The following is a 17,007-nucleotide window of genomic DNA, read 5'->3' on the forward strand; positions in this document are numbered from 1 at the left end:
AAACTCCGCCGGAGGTGTGAGTTGAAGATACCTAGGACGGGGGCCTCCTCCAGACGTTCCCAGTTCACCCGCACTACTCGTTTGGGCTTACCAGGTCTATCTGGAAATTTCCCCCATTCCCTGATCCAACTCACAACCAGATGGTGGTCGGTTGACAGTTCCGCCCCTCTCTTTACCCGAGTGTCCAAAACATGCGGCCTCAGATCAGATGAAACGATCACAAAATCGATCATTGATCTTCGGCCTAGGGTACTCTGGTACCAGGTACACTTATGAGCACCCTTATGTTCGAACATGGTGTTTGTTATGGATAATCCATGACTAGCACAGAAGTCCAATAACAAACGACCGCTCGGGTTCAGATCAGGGAGGCCGTTCCTCCCCACCACGCCTCTCCAGGTATCTCCATCGTTGCCCACGTGGGCGTTGAAGTCACCCAGCAGAACTACGGAGTCCCCTACTGGAGCCCCATACAGGACTCCATTCAGGGTCTCCAAGAAGGCCGAGTACTCTGAGCTGCTGTTTGGTGCATACGCACAAACAACAGTCAGAGTTTTCCCCCCTACAACCGTTAGGCGCAGGGAGGCGACCCTCTCGTCTACCGGGGTAAACTCCAACACCGCGGCGCTCAGCCGGGGATTTATGAGTATCCCCACACCCGCCCGGCGCCTCACGCCCTTGGCAACTCCGGAGAAGAATAGAGTCCAACCCTTATCCAGGAGTACGGTACCAGAGCTGAGACTGTGCGTGGAGGTAAGCCCCACCAGATCTAACTGATAGCGCTCCACCTCCCTCACAAGCTCCGGTTCCTTTCCCCACAGCGAGGTGACGTTCCACGTCCCCAGAGCCAGCTTCTGCCGCCCGGGTCTGGTCCGTCGAGACCCCTGACCTTCGCTGCCACCCATGTGGCTGCGCACCCGACCCCAACGGGTCTTCCCACAGGTGGTGGGCCCATGAGATGAAGAGAGGGGGGGTGCCACGTAGTTTGTTCGGGCTGTGCCCGACCGGGCTCCGTGGCAAACCCGGCCACCAGGCGCTCGCCATCGAGCCCTCCGTCTGGGCCTAGCTCCAGACGGGGGCCCCGGGCTTCCTCCGGGCCGGGTCACATCTCCTCTTCCGTCGATATTCATTGAGGATTTTTGAACCATTCTTAGTCTGGCCCCTCACCTGAGACCACTCTGCCATGAGAGACCCTACCAGGAGCACAAGGCTCCAGACAACACAGCCCTCAGGTTCACAGGGACTCGCTCTGTATAATTCTCCCAATGATGTCTCTCTCTGGAAATCTTCTTCTACCCAAGGCCCTTCAGGTGTGATGAAATAATCTCCTCTCTCAGCTTTGGTGGAAGCTCCTTTGTCTTTCCCATGATGCAACTCACCTTGAATACCTTCATGGGGCTGTCTGACGTAAAAACTGTCAGACAGCTTTAAAAACAACAATATTATATCGGGGTTGAATAATTGTGACATGGCACAATCTTAACAAAATTTACTGCTACACACAAATACTACATCATGCATTTTCTGTGTTGATTCTCTGTTTCACTCAACTCATAAAGAAATCATCCGAAGCAGAATCTTGATCTTTGAAAAAACTTTAATCGATAAATCCTTAAAATCTTTGGGTGGGGTTGAACATTTTTGATTGCAACTGTACATACATCGTACTCTCACAGATGTAAAAAGTTAGCCTACTGTATAAAGATTCCTTAGCTTAACTTCCCGTGGAAAGTTTCCAGAATGTTCCGCCCCTTTGCAACACTCATCAGGATCAACACAGATTCTAAAACATCACACAACCTGATTTCTACATTGATTTAGAAAACAACAGCAACATCAGTTCTTTCAAACACATTCATGTCAGTCTAATTATAGATTTGTGTCTTTACAAAGTCAGAACTAAATACATGTGATAAAGGAAGGTCAGTGTTTGATTGACAGCTGATATCTGTGCGGAGCAGAAACGTCACCACAACAAACTTTGATCAACAAACATGGAAACAAAAGAAGTTAAAGATTAACACACAGAATCTAAATCACTGCTTTTAATGACTCGAGTCTATTTGAGTTTACACAACTCAACTGTGGATCCATAACTAACATAAACTCCAGCATAGAGAGGCTGAGTGAATGTGGTCTGGACTCTGTGGAGGAGAGTCATGGTGTCAGAGACTCTGTAGAAGGACAGAACACCGGCACTGTGATCCAGGTACACTCCTACTCTGGAGGACACAGGACCTGACACTCGAGTCTGGATGCTGTTGTAATAAAAGTTATAACTGTTTCCATGACAATATAATGACCAAGATTTATCATTGTGTCCTAATCCACATTCATGTGAGCCTCCTGCTCTGCTGATATTCTTGTATGTGACTGCTACATTAACTTCTCCTCTCACCTCCATCTCCACCTCCCAGTAACAACGTCCAGTCAGACTCTCTCTACTCAGGACCTGAGGCCAACCAGTGAATCTGTCTGGGTGATCAGAATAAGACTGATCTTTCCTCATATATGTTACTTTTCTGTTTCCCTCAGATAATAACAGAAGTTTGTTTGCTGTGTTTGGATCCAGTGTGATTTCCTGTGAATATCTTAAGAAGTCAGCTCTGGTCTCTGGTTCTGGTTGTAGCAGTAAAACATCCACTTGAGACACAATCTGTAAAATCTCTGTCTCTGTCTCACTCAGAATGTCCTGTAGTCGACCTCTGACCTGGGACACAGCTGCTGTCACGTCCTCAAAGTGCCTCAGAGGACGGATCCTGAAGCTGGATGAGTGTGTAGATCCACTGAGTGGTGACAGTGAGGGGTAGTTGTGTAGAAACTGGTTGTGATCCTCTGTGTCTGAGAGCTGCTTCAGTTCCTGGTCTTTCCTCTTCAGCTCAGTGATCTCCTGCTCCAGTCTCTCCTGAAGCTCTCTGACTCGACTCACTTCAGTTTCCTGCTGGGATCTGATCTGCTGCTGCACATCAGAGCTTCTTTTCTCCAGCAGACGGATCATCTCAGTGAAGATCTCCTCACTGTCCTCCACTGCTTTATCAGCAGAGCCATTGAGGGCCTCCTCCTCCTGTTGAAGCAGCTTCACGTCTTTCTCTGTGTCCTGGACTCTCTGCTGGATTGTTTGTCTCCTCAGCCCGAGCTCTCTCTGCCTCTCAGTCCTTTCTGCTGCAGCTGACACTGTGTCGTGGTCTTTATGTTCATCCACAGAGCAGAGATAACAGATACACTGCTGATCAGTGCGGCAGAACATCTTCATCACCTCGTCGTGACGAGAGCAGATGTTCTCCTGGAGCTTCTCCGAGGGCTCAACCAGCTTGTGCTTCTTAAATGCAGCTGACTGAAGATGAGTCTGGAGGTGTTTTTCACAATAAGAGGCCAAACAATTCAAACAGGACTTGAGAGCTTTCAGTTTTCTCCTAGTGCAGAAATCACAGGCCACATCTTCAGGTCCAGCATAGCAGTGATCAGCAGGAGCAGCTTGGAGTCCAGTCTTCTTCAGCTCCTCCACTAAATCAGCTAACATGGTGTTTTTCTCCAGGACAGGCCTCGGTGTGAAGGTCTGTCTACACTGAGGACAGCTGTAGCTTCCTCTCTCCTCCCCTTTGTCCCAGTGGGTGTTAATACAGCTCTTACAGTAGCTGTGTCCACAGCCAGTAGTCACCGGATCCTTCAGTAGATCCACACAGATCGAACAGGAGAATCTTTCTCTGTCCAGGTGAACTTCTTGCTGCGCCATTTCAGCTGCTGCCAGAGACTGAAGAACAGATTCACTTCCTCTGAACAGAAACAGATCTCTGCTCCTCCCTCTCTCGTTCACTCCCTGCAGTGACTCAGCTCCCACAGTTCCCAGCTTGTTGTTCACTGGTTCTTACACTGACACACCTGTGAAGGGAGGAGACACAGACATGTCCTGACTGGGAGGAGCTGGTTGTGTTTGAGGAAGAAGTTGTTGGTGTTTCAGGTTTTACTGCATTTCACAGCGGCCTGTTGTCACCTGGTGTTAAGAGGAGATTCAGTGAGAGGCAGAGTGTGTTATTATATTTAGGGCCCGAGCACTGACAGGCACTGACAGACAGAGAGGCCCTATTGGAATTATAAGAATTATTATTATTATTCAGGCAAATGAATTGGCTTTTTGAGAGCTTTAACATGCTCCAATTCTTATCAACATCTGCATATTCTGGAGGAATTTTCATTTTATTCGTATTTCTTTATTATTTTCTTCATTTCCTCTTTTGTCCATGTAATATTTAAAAATATGAAAAAAATACTAGGCCAGGGTGATTTATTCAGAGAGTCCAAAACTTAAGATAATATAATAGATAAAACTGAACCCATAATGACAACCTGATGTTGGCCTTTGAGATTTTGAAATGTAAGTTTTGATTTTATCAATTGAAAGAATTATAAAACTAGTTAACTGTGAAGGTTCTCTTTAAATGGTAGCTTTAATAAGGCTTTTTTAATATGAATAAACTGGGGAGGAAAAACATCTTTAGCATTGATTCTAATACATCTTTAATTATATCTATATAAGATTGTGTTTCTCTTTTCTAGAAATTACCCTAAAATTTATGGTAAATTGATTTTGCAGTTTTACCATCAATTTTAAAGTAATTTCTAGAAAAGAGAAACACAACCAAATACAGGCAGCTCGAAGTTTAAGATTTAAGAAATGTTCTGAGTATGTGTAAAGAAAAATGCAAATCTTTTCTATAAACTTAAAGTTGTCATGTTGATAAATATCCACTTAAACGCCGGATACTGATGAGTGTACATACATTATATCCATGTATATATCCATGTGGGCCGATGTAGTTTTATTTTGCCTAAGTCAAAAGACAATGTGACTTTTACAAGCTTTTCAAGATGGCGGCTGCGTCAATTGCGTTTTATTGAGTCTTTTTATTTAGCATTGTAGTCAGCTAAACAGCTCGGTCCATGAAGCTAGCATTTAGCATAGAGTGGAAAGGCTCCAGAATCTGTGGCTGTTACAAGTGATCGGCTTCCTGTTCACTCTTCTCTGTCTTTTTAAACAATATTTCATCTTCAGCTTTCGTCTCATTTGTTCCACTTTACATGATCTAATTAAGACAGATTTGAATATCGTATTCTAATCTAACAGCTTGAAATCATGTGTATAACTGAAAAATGACAAAGGATCCTCTTTATAGCAGCTTGCGCCCCCTAGTGGCGCATGCACACCACTTTGAGAATCCCTGATGCAGCTTAATCAAGTGACCACGAGGCAATGAATGTTTTTCAGAATGATCGCACATTTGTGACTGTACTTTTAATTAGTTCTTTGATTAAAGACATTATGTCTAATCTTATAAAGCTGATAAACGCTAGACCTGTTTAATATTAATATAATAATAATATTGTTTTATCAATTATTGTTGTATTTTATTATTATTATTATGAGGGCTTTATTATTTTCATGAGGGCTTACGAGACCTTAAACATGTTCCTTTTTTATATGACATCATGTGTGACACATATACCAACATTTTCTTTTGTTTCTTTCATATTGTTTGGAGTGTCTCTGAGTGGGGCAAGCAAAGGGAGTGATTGGACATTTTCTCTGCTTATATAGACCAGCTAATAAGGTGGGTGTGTATTATAGAGGATTGTGGAGAGTGAGGTATGTCACGTGGTGTAAGTCACATGATTGGAGCAGCGCAGCTCGAGTTGGCTGCCTGAACGAGCTCCCAGGCGTCACTCCATTAATGTCAAGGCCTTAAAATATAAGATGTACATATATATTTATTATTATTATTATTATTATTAGGGCATGAGTACCGAACATTAGGAGACAGTGGGAGGCCCTGTTGAAATTGTAAGGTTAATTATTATTATTATTGTTATTTTATTTTTTCATGCAAATAACTTGGCTTTTTGAGGGCTTTAATTTTAGTTTATATTCTTATTTTCTGCCATGTCTAAGCTCAGTCACTAATGTTTTCTACTGTTTACTTGATTTGTCTATTTTCAATTATTATTGGCCAATTTTTTGATTCTAAATAAAGTGGATTAAAACAAAGTTAAAAGGTTGGAGACATTTGTTTTTCACTGAGACGATGATTTCATGTGATTTCTCTCCTCTGACGTTGTATTTTAATATCGGGTCTTGGATTTGGTTTCCATGATTCCACAAATGTAAGTTCACCAACAATCGATTCTTTCTTCCATTTGATTTTCTTAATGTATAATTGATCCGTTCCTTCTGTTTTAACGCTTTATCTTGAACTTCTGTGTTGACTGTCTAAAATGAAGATGTTAAAACAAATGAATTAATCAAAAGTTTCCAGTCTTAAAGAATACAAACTTCACGAGAGAGAAAACCACAGAAGAAGACCAACAATCATTTCCTGTCCAGTGCGGAGTTGGCTGTTGCACATGAGCTCTCAGAGGTCCTCCATCTTGTCTGCAGGCAGCTCCTCAGGTTCAGCTCCTTTGGTTGAATAAGAAGTATTTGATCTTTCATCACGGTCGAGTGGAAATCTGAACATCAGGAGAAAACTGAAATAACTGACGATGAGAAATGTGTGATTTTAAAAGAGAACTTTTATTAGAACTTGAGTATTTCTGTGAAAAGACAGAGACTGAACATGAACAAGGAGGTTTGTGGAGTTTCAGCTCCAGTGAATCTTGTTCAGTGATTTCATGGAAACACAATCAGTTTGTTTCATCTCCAACTCACATGTGTAACAGAAAAGAACAAACAATCAGCTCATTGATGAGGATCAGGATCAACACAGGTTCTAAAACATCACACAACCTGATTTCTACATTGATTTAGAAAACAACAGCAACATCATTTCTTTCAAACACATTCATGTCAGTGTAATTATAGATTTGTGTCTTTACAAAGTGAGAACTAAATACATGTGATAAAGGAAGGTCAGTGTTTGATTGACAGCTGATCTCTGTGCGGAGCAGAAACGTCACCACAACGAACTTTGATCAACAAACATGGAGACAAAAGAAGTTAAAGATTTACACACAGAATCTAAATCACTGCTTTTAATGACTCAAGTCTATTTGAGTTTACAGAACTCAACTGTGGATCCAGAACAATAAACCCAAACTCCAGCATAGAGAGGCTGAGTGAATGTGGTCTGGACTCTGTGGAGGAGAGTCATGGTGTCAGAGACGCTGTAGAAGGACAGAACACCTGCACTGTGATCCAGGTACACTCCTACTCTGGAGGACTCAGGACCTGACACTGGAGTCCTGATGCTGTTGTAACGAAAGATATAACTGTTTCCATTACAATATAATGACCAAGATTTATCATTGAATCCAAAGCCACATTCACGTGAGCCTCCTGCTCTGCTGATATTCTTGTATGTGACTGCTACACGAACTTCTCCTCTCACCTTCACCTCCACCTCCCAGTAACTACGTCCAGTCAGACTCTCTCTACTCAGGACCTGACACCAATCAGTGAATCTGTCTGGATGATCAGAATAAGACTGATCTTCACTCATGTATGTTACTTTTCTGTTTCCCTCAGATAATAACAGACGTTTGTGTGCTGTGTTTGGATCCAGTGTGATTTCCTGTGAATATCTTAAGAAGTCAGCTCTGGTCTCTGGCTCTGGTTGTGGCAGTAAAACATCCACTTGAGACACAATCTGTAAAATCTCTGTACCTGTCTCACTCAGAATGTCCTGTAGTCGACCTCTGACCTGGGACACAGCTGCTGTCACGTCCTCAAAGTGCATCAGAGGACGGATCCTGATGCTGGATGAGTGTGTAGATCCACTGAGTGGTGACAGTGAGGGGTAGTTGTGTAGAAACTGGTTGTGATCCTCTGTGTCTGAGAGCTGCTTCAGTTCCTGGTCTTTCCTCTTCAGCTCAGTGATCTCCTGCTCAGGTCTCTCCTGAAGCTCTCTGACTCGACTGTCCTTCACTGCTTTATCAGCAGAGCCATTGATGGCCTCCTCCTCCTGTTGAAGCAGCTTCAGGTCTTTCTCTGTGTCCTGGACTCTCTGCTGGATTGTTTGTCTCCTCAGCCCGAGCTCTCTCTGCCTCTCAGTCCTTTCTGCTGCAGCTGACACTGTGTCGTGGTCTTTATGTTCATCCACAGAGCAGAGATAACAGATACACTGCTGATCAGTGCGGCAGAACATCTTCATCACCTCGTCGTGACGAGAGCAGATGTTCTCCTGGAGCTTCTCCGAGGGCTCCACCAGCTTGTGCTTCTTCAATGCAGCTGACTGAAGATGAGGCTGGAGGTGTTTTTCACAATAAGAGGCCAAACAATTCAAACAGGACTTGAGAGCTTTCAGTTTTCTCCCAGTGCAGACATCACAGACCACATCTTCAGGTCCAGCATAGCAGTGATCAGCAGGAGCAGCTTGGAGTCCAGTCTTCTTCAGCTCCTCCAGTGAATCAGCTAACATGGTGTTTCTCACCAGGACAGGCCTCGGTGTGAAGGGCTGTCTACACTGAGGACAGCTGTAGCTTCCTCTCTCCTCCCCTTTGTCCCAGTGGTTGTTAATACAGCTCTTACAGTAGCTGTGTCCACAGACAGTAGTCACCGGATCCTTCAGTAGATCCACACAGATCGAACAGCAGAATCTTTCTCTGTCCAGGTGAACTTCTTGCTGTGCCATTTCAGCTGCTGCCAGAGACTGAAGAACAGGTTCACTTCCTCTGAACAGAACCAGATCTCTGCTCCTCCCTCTCTCGTTCACTCCCTGCAGTGACTCAGCTCCCACAGTTCCCAGCTTGTTGTTCACTGGTTCTTACACTGACACACCTGTGAAGGGAGGAGACACAGACATGTCCTGACTGGGAGGAGCTGGTTGTGTTTGAGGAAGAAGTTGTTGGTGTTTCAGGTTTTACTGCATTTCACAGCGGCCTGTTGTCACCTGGTGTTAAGAGGAGATTCAGTGAGAGGCAGAGTGTGTTCTACGAAGAATGAAAAACTAACAAAGCAGAATAAAGGTTAAGTTCAGGTTAAGGTCGTCTTTACTGTCCCTGAGGGGCCAGTTGGTTTGTAAACAGTTGTCACACAAAACCCATACACATCATAACAATACATACATACACAAAAAGAGCACAAAGAATCCATTAGTCCTTTGTTAAAATACTAAAACATATTAAAATGTGGGTGTGCCAAACACCAGGGCTACAGCTGGTTTAAAAGTCCGACTGCTGAGGGGAGAACGATCTGTCTGTCTCTGTCTCTCTCTCTCTCTCTCTCTTTCTCTCTCTCTCTCTCTCTCTCGTGCATGGGCCTACCAGAAGGGGGAGACCCAGCCTACATTTGAAGATTTTATACAAACCTCCCTCAAGAAAAGAACAGGCGACCTCCAGTGGAGAATTTTACACGGCGCCGTCTCTTCCAACACTTTTATATCTATTCTTAATCCCACCGTTCTTAACAAGTGTCCATCTTGTGACCTGCGTGAGATTATTTATCACGTTTTTACTGAGTGCAAGAGACTGAAATGTTTCTTCGCTCTTTTAACTGCGGTTTTTAGTCATTTTAATGTCATGTTCACTGAGAAGGTTTTTATTATGGGAGGCTACAACAAAACAAACAAAGATAAGTGGCAGCTCCTGAACCACCTCTCAGGTGAGGCCAAGATGGACATTTACATTAGTAGAGAGAACAGGGTCGAGAACAGGGACGGGCAGGAAGCGAGGGCGGTGTTGGTGGTAAACCTTCGGGCCAGACTCAGACCCAAGTTCAGCTTTTACAAACTGGTATCTCGAGTCTTTTAAAATAATTTGGTGTTCTAACGACATACTCTGCACCGTCACCAACAATGAGCTGTCCTTTCCACACTTTTTAACAGACTGACTTTTTTCTTGCATCAGCACTTTTGTTTATTTATTAAATATTACTGTAAACAACTGTTTCATAAAATGAAAAATATGTAAATAAAGTGTTTGTAAGAAATCTAAATCTCTCTCTCCATCTCTCTCTCTCTCTCTCTCTCTCTCTGTATAATTCTCCCAATGATGTCTCTCTCTGGAAATCTACTTCTACCCAAGGCCCTTCAGGTGTGATGAAATAATCTCCTCTCTCAGCTTTGGTGGAAGCTCCTTTGTCTTTCCCATGATGCAACTCACCTTGAATACCTTCATGGGGCTGTCTGACGTAAAAACTGTCAGACAGCTTTAAAAACAACAATATTATATCGGGGTTGAATAATTGTGACATGGCACAATCTTAACAAAATATACTGTTACACACAAATAATACATCATGCATTTTCTGTGTTGATTCTCTGTTTCGCTCAACTCATAAAGAAATCATCCGAAGCAGAATCTTGCTCTTTGAAAAAACTTTAATCGATAAATCCTTAAAATCTTTGGGGGGGTTGAACATTTTTGATTGCAACTGTACATACATCGTACTCTCACAGATGTAAAAAGTTAGCCTACTGTATACAGATGAATTTGGCATTAACATGAACGTGGCTTCAGTGTTACAAGTAATCAACATGCTAGGTAACGACAAAGACGTTCAACAACAACACAAAGTCACAGGTTTACTTTTCACGCAGACGATGTTCACCACCAGCTGCATCCAGGCTCCAGCTGAGCTCGGCTCAACTCCTCTGGTTTTCAACTTCCTGTAAGTTCCCTGTTATTGATTAACTTCTGCAAAAAAAGAGTCAACATTTCCAGAATTCCTGAGCTTAACGTCCCGAGCAAAGTTTCCAGAAAGTTTCCAGAAATGTTCCGCCCCTTAGCAACACTCATCAGGATCAACCTGATTTCTACATTGATTTAGAAAACAACAGCAACATTCATTTTTCTAACACATTCATGTCAGTGTAATTATAGATTTCTGTCTTTACAAAGTGAGAACTAAATACATGTGATAAAAGAAGGTCAGTGTTTGATTGACAGCTGATCTCTGTGCGGAGCAGAAACGTCACCACGACAAACTTTGATCAACAAACATGGAGACAAAAGAAGTTAAAGATTAACACACAGAATCTAAATCACTGCTTTTAATGACTCGAGTCTATTTGAGTTTACAGAACTCAGCTGTGGTCCCAGGATTAACCCTAACTCCAGCATAGAGAGGCTGAGTGAATGTGGTCTGGACTCTGTGGAGGAGAGTCATGGTGTCAGAGACTCTGTAGAAGGACAGAACACCTGCACTGTGATCCAGGTACACTCCTACTCTGGAGGACACAGGACCTGACACTGGAGTCCTGATGTTGTTGTAATAAAAGATATAACTGTTTTCATTACAATTTAATGACCAAGATTTATCATTGAATCCAAATAAACTTTCACGTGAGTTTCCTACTTTGCTGATATTCTTGTATGTGACTGCTACACCAACTTCTCCTCTCACCTTCACCTCCAAGTAACAGCGTCCAGTCAGAGTCTCTCTACTAAGGACCTGATAATAAACAGTGAATCTGTCTGGGTGATTAGAATAAGACTGAACTTTACTCGTCCATGTTACTTTTCTGTTTCCCTCAGATAATAACAGATATTTGTGTGCTGTGTTTGGATCCAGTGTGATTTTCTGTGAATATCTTAAGAAGTCAGCTCTGGTCTGTGGCTCTGGTTGTGGCAGTAAAACATCCACTTGAGACACAATCTGTAAAATCTCTGTACCTGTCTCACTCAGAATGTCCTGTAGTCGACCTCTGACCTGGGACACAGCTGCTGTCACGTCCTCAAAGTCCCTCAGAGGACGGATCCTGATGCTGGATGAGTGTGTAGATCCACTGAGTGGTGACAGTGAGGGGTAGTTGTGTAGAAACTGGTTGTGATCCTCTGTGTCTGAGAGCTGCTTCAGTTCCTGGTCTTTCCTCTTCAGCTCAGTGATCTCCTGCTCCAGTCTCTCCTGAAGCTCTCTGACTCGACTGTCCTTCACTGCTTTATCAGCAGAGCCATTGAGGGCCTCCTCCTCCTGTTGAAGCAGCTTCAGGTCTTTCTCTGTGTCCTGGACTCTCTGCTGGATTGTTTGTCTCCTCAGCCCGAGCTCTCTCTGCCTCTCAGTCCTTTCTGCTACAGCTGACACTGTGTCGTGGTCTTTATGTTCATCCACAGAGCAGAGATAACAGATACACTGCTGATCAGTGCGGCAGAACATCTTCATCACCTCGTCGTGACGAGAGCAGATGTTCTCCTGGAGCTTCTCCGAGGGCTCCACCAGCTTGTGCTTCTTCAATGCAGCTGACTGAAGATGAGGCTGGAGGTGTTTTTCACAATAAGAGGCCAAACAATTCAAACAGGACTTGAGAGCTTTCAGTTTTCTCCCAGTGCAGACATCACAGACCACATCTTCAGGTCCAGCATAGCAGTGATCAGCAGGAGCAGCTTGGAGTCCAGTCTTCTTCAGCTCCTCCAGTGAATCAGCTAACATGGTGTTTCTCCCCAGGACAGGCCTCGGTGTGAAGGTCTGTCTACACTGAGGACAGCTGTAGCTTCCTCTCTCCTCCCCTTTGTCCCAGTGGTTGTTAATACAGCTCTTACAGAAGCTGTGTCCACAGACAGTAGTCACCGGATCCTTCAGTAGATCCACACAGATGGAACAGCAGAATCTTTCTCTGTCCAGGTGAACTTCTTGCTGCGCCATTTCAGCTGCTGCCAGAGACTGAAGAACAGATTCACTTCCTCTGAACAGAACCAGATCTCTGCTCCTCCCTCTCTCGTTCACTCCCTGCAGTGACTCAGCTCCCACAGTTCCCAGCTTGTTGTTCAGTGGTTCTCACACTGACACACCTGTGAAGGGAGGAGACACAGACATGTCCTGACTGGGAGGAGGTGATTGTGTTTGAGGAAGAAGTTTTTTTGAGGAAAAGAAATTTTACACGGCGCCGTCTCTTCCAACACTTGTATATCTATTCTTAATCCCACCGTTCTTAACAAGTGTCCATCTTGTGACCTGCGTGAGATTATTTATCACGTTTTTACTGAGTGCAAGAGACTGAAATGTTTCTTCGCTCTTTTAACTGCGGTTTTTAACATTTTAATGTCATGTTCACTGAGAAGGTTTTTATTATGGGAGGCTACAACAAAACAAACAAAGATAAGTGGCAGCTCCTGAACCACCTCTCAGGTGAGGCCAAGATGGACATTTACATTAGTAGAGAGAACAGGGTCGAGAACAGGAACGGGCAGGAAGCGAGGGCGGTGTGGGTGGTAAACCTTCGGGCCAGACTCAGACTTGAGTTCGGTTTTTACAAACTGGTATCTCGAGTCTTTCAAAAATAATTTGGTGTTTTAACAACATACTCTGCACCGTCACCAACAATGAGCTGTCCTTTCCAAACTTTTTAACAGACTGAGTTTTTTCTTGCATCAACACTTTTGTTTATTTATTAAATATTACTGTAAACAACTGTTTTATAAAATGAAAAATATGTAAATAAAGTGTTTGTAAGAAATCTAAATCTCTCTCTCTCTCTCTCTCTCTCGCTCCGTATAATTCTCCCAATGATGTCTCTCTCTGGAAATCTACTTCTACCCAAGGCCCTTCAGGTGTGATGAAATAATCTCCTCTCTCAGCTTTGGTGGAAGCTCCTTTGTCTTTCCCATGATGCAACTTACCTTGAATACCTTCATGGGGCTGTCTGACGTAAAAACTGTCAGACAGCTTTAAAAACAACAATATTATATCGGGGTTGAATAATTGTGACATGGCACAATCTTAACAAAATATACTGCTACACACAAATACTACATCATGCATTTTCTGTGTTGATTCTCTGTTTCACTCAACTCATAAAGAAATCATCTGAAGCAGAATCTTGATCTTTGAAAAAACTTTAATCGATAAATCCTTAAAATCTTTGGGGGGGGTTGAACATTTTTGATTGCAACTGTACATACATCGTACTCTCACAGATGTAAAAAGTTAGCCTACTGTATACAGATGAATTTGGAATTAACATGAACATGGCTTCAGTGTTACAAGTAATCAACATGCTAGGTAATGACAAAGACGTTCAACAACAACACAAATTCACAGGTTTACTTTTCACGCAGACAATGTTCACCACCAGCTGCATCCAGGCTCCAGCTGAGCTCGGCTCCACTCCTCTGGTTTTCAACTTCCTGTAAGTTCCCTGTTATTGATTTACTTCTGCAAAAAAAGAGTCCACATTTCCAGAATTCCTGAGCTTAACTTCCCGAGCAAAGTTTCCAGAAAGTTTCCAGAAATGTTCCACCCCTAAGCAACACTCATCAGGATCAACACAGATTCTAAAACATCACACTACCTGATTTCTACATTGATTTAGAAAACAACAGCAACATCAGTTCTTTCAAACACATTCATGTCAGTGTAATTATAGATTTCTGTCTTTACAAAGTGAGAACTGAATACATGTGATAAAAGAAGGTCAGTGTTTGATTGACAGCTGATCTCTGTGCGGAGCAGAAACGTCACCACGAAGAACTTTGATCAACAAACATGGAGACAAAAGAAGTTAAAGATTAACACACAGAATCTAAATCACTGCTTTTAATGACTCGAGTCTATTTGAGTTTACAGAACTCAGCTGTGGATCCAGAACTAATCCAAACTCCAGCACAGAGAGGCTGAGTGAATGTGGTCTGGACTCTGTGGAGGAGAATCATGGTGTCAGAGACTCTGTAGAAGGACAGAACACCTGCACTGTGATCCAGGTACACTCCTACTCTGGAGGACACAGGACCTGACACTGGAGTCTTGATGCTGTTGTATTCAAAGTTATATCTGTTTCCATCACAAGATAATGACCAAGATTTATCATCGGATCCAAATAAACTTTCCTCTGAGTCTCCTGCTCTGCTGATATTCTTGTATGTGACTGCTACACGAACTTCTCCTCTCACCTCCATCTCCACCTCCCAGTAACAACGTCCAGTCAGACTCTCTCTACTCAGGACCTGACGCCAATAAGTAAATCTGTCTGGGTGATCAGAAAAAGACTGATCTTTACTCATATATCTTACTTTTCTGTTTCCCTCAGATAATAACAGATCTTTGTTTGCTGTGTTTGGATCCAGTGTGATTTCCTGTGAATATTTTAAGAATTCAGCTCTGGGCTCTGGGTCTGCTTTTGATAATACAAATCTTGAATCTTGAATCTTGAATCTTGAATCTGGTTGTGGCAGTAAAACATCCACTTGAGACACAATCTGTAAAACCTCTGTCTCTGTCTCACTCAGAATGTCCTGTAGTCGACCTCTGACCTGGGACACAACTGCTGTCACATCCTCAAAGTTCCTCAGAGGACGGATCCCGATGCTGGATGAGTGTGTAGATCCACTGAGTGGTGACAGTGAGGGGTAGTTGTGTAGAAACTGGTTGTGATCCTCTGTGTCTGAGAGCTGCTTCAGTTCCTGGTCTTTCCTCTTCAGCTCAGTGATCTCCTGCTCCAGTCTCTCCTGAAGCTCTCTGACTCGACTCACTTCAGTTTCCTGCTGGGATCTGATCTGCTGCTTCACATCAGAGCTTCTTTTCTCCAGCTGACGGATCATCTCAGTGAAGATCTCCTCACTGTCCTCCACTGCTTTATCAGCAGAGCCATTGAGGGCCTCCTCCTCCTGTTGAAGCAGCTTCACGTCTTTCTCTGTGTCCTGGACTCTCTGCTGGATTGTTTGTCTCCTCAGCCCGAGCTCTCTCTGCCTCTCAGTCCTCTCTGCTGCAGCTGATACTGTGTCGTGGTCTTTATGTTCCTCCACAGAGCAGAGATAACAGATACACTGCTGATCAGTGCGGCAGAACATCTTCATCACCTCGTCGTGACGAGAGCAGATGTTCTCCTGGAGCTTCTCCGAGGGCTCCACCAGCTTGTGCTTCTTCAATGCAGCTGCCTGAAGATGAGGCTGGAGGTGTTTTTCACAATAAGAGGCCAAACAATTCAAACAGGACTTGAGAGCTTTCAGTTTTCTCCCAGTGCAGACATCACAGACCACATCTTCAGGTCCAGCATAGCAGTGATCAGCAGGAGCAGCTTGGAGTCCAGTCTTCTTCAGCTCCTCCACTAAATCAGCTAACATGGTGTTTTTCTCCAGGACAGGTCTCGGTGTGAAGAACTGTCTACACTGAGGACAGCTGTAGCTTCCTCTCTCCTCCCCATTGTCCCAGTGGTTGTTAATACAGCTCTTACAGAAGCTGTGTCCACAGACAGTAGTCACCGGATCCTTCAGTAGATCCATACAGATCGAACAGCAGAATCTTTCTCTGTCCAGGTGAACTTCTTGCTGCGCCATTTCAGCTGCTGCCAGAGACTGAAGAACAGATTCTCTTCCTCTGAACAGATACAGATCTCTGCTCCTCCCTCTCTCGTTCACTCCCTGCAGTGACTCAGCTCCCACAGTTCCCAGCTTGTTGTTCACTGGTTCTCACACTGACACACCTGTGAAGGGAGGAGACACAGAAATGTCCTGACATGGAGGAGCTGGTTGTGTTTGAGGAAGAAGTTGTTGATGTTTCAGGTTTTACTGCATTTCACAGCGGCCTGTTGTCACCTGGTGTTAAGAGGAGATTCAGTGAGAGGCAGAGTGTGTTCTACGAAGAATGAAAAACTAACAAAGTAGAATAAAGGTTAAGTTCAGGTTAAGGTCGTCTTTACTGTCCCTGAGGGGCCAGTTGGTTTGTAAACATTTGTCACATACAACCCATACACATCAAAACAATACATACATACACAAAAAGAGCATTAAGAATCCATTAGTCCTTTGTTAAAATACTATCAAATATTAAAATGTGTGTGTGCCAAACACCAGGGCTACAGCTGGTTTGAAAGTCTGACTGCTGAGGGGACAACGATCTGTCTCTTTCCCTCTCTCTCTCTCTCTCTCTCTCAAAACCCTGACATTATGAAACATAAATGTGAGTGTGGTACATTGTGGATGAGTCGGACATGTTGCTACCAGGACGAACAATGGACTGATGTCTTCATATTTCAGATCGTTTTGGTTTCAACTTGTTAATTTTTTATATAAAAAACGGCTTTTTGGTCGAGTGTATGGACAAGGCCTTTGCCACCACTTCCCCCCCCCCCCCGGCCTCACACATGCAGG

At 43.6% G+C, this 17,007-nt stretch overlaps 2 protein-coding genes across 2 annotated transcripts; both read right to left on the reverse strand.

Annotated features, from left to right (window-relative positions):
* Window positions 1–1,579: 1,579 nt before the first annotated feature.
* Window positions 1,580–16,285, reverse strand: LOC128457316 (uncharacterized). The gene is made up of 3 exons (XM_053441966.1): window positions 14,487–16,285; window positions 13,543–13,577; window positions 1,580–3,862 (listed from the first exon to the last, which is right to left on the reverse strand). Exons 1-3 carry the CDS (start codon window positions 16,192–16,194, stop codon window positions 2,060–2,062), a joined length of 3,546 nt encoding a protein of 1,181 aa, XP_053297941.1. The 5' UTR covers window positions 16,195–16,285; the 3' UTR covers window positions 1,580–2,059.
* LOC128456607 (E3 ubiquitin/ISG15 ligase TRIM25-like) lies at window positions 8,739–12,682 on the reverse strand. The gene is made up of 2 exons (XM_053440832.1): window positions 11,602–12,682; window positions 8,739–8,767 (listed from the first exon to the last, which is right to left on the reverse strand). The coding sequence occupies exons 1-2, from the start codon at window positions 12,566–12,568 to the stop codon at window positions 8,754–8,756; spliced, it is 981 nt and encodes a 326-aa protein (XP_053296807.1). The 5' UTR covers window positions 12,569–12,682; the 3' UTR covers window positions 8,739–8,753.
* Window positions 16,286–17,007: the final 722 nt, after the last annotated feature.

This window comes from Pleuronectes platessa, chromosome 15 (assembly GCF_947347685.1).
Source record: "Pleuronectes platessa chromosome 15, fPlePla1.1, whole genome shotgun sequence".
Taxonomy (NCBI): Eukaryota; Metazoa; Chordata; class Actinopteri; order Pleuronectiformes; family Pleuronectidae; genus Pleuronectes; species Pleuronectes platessa.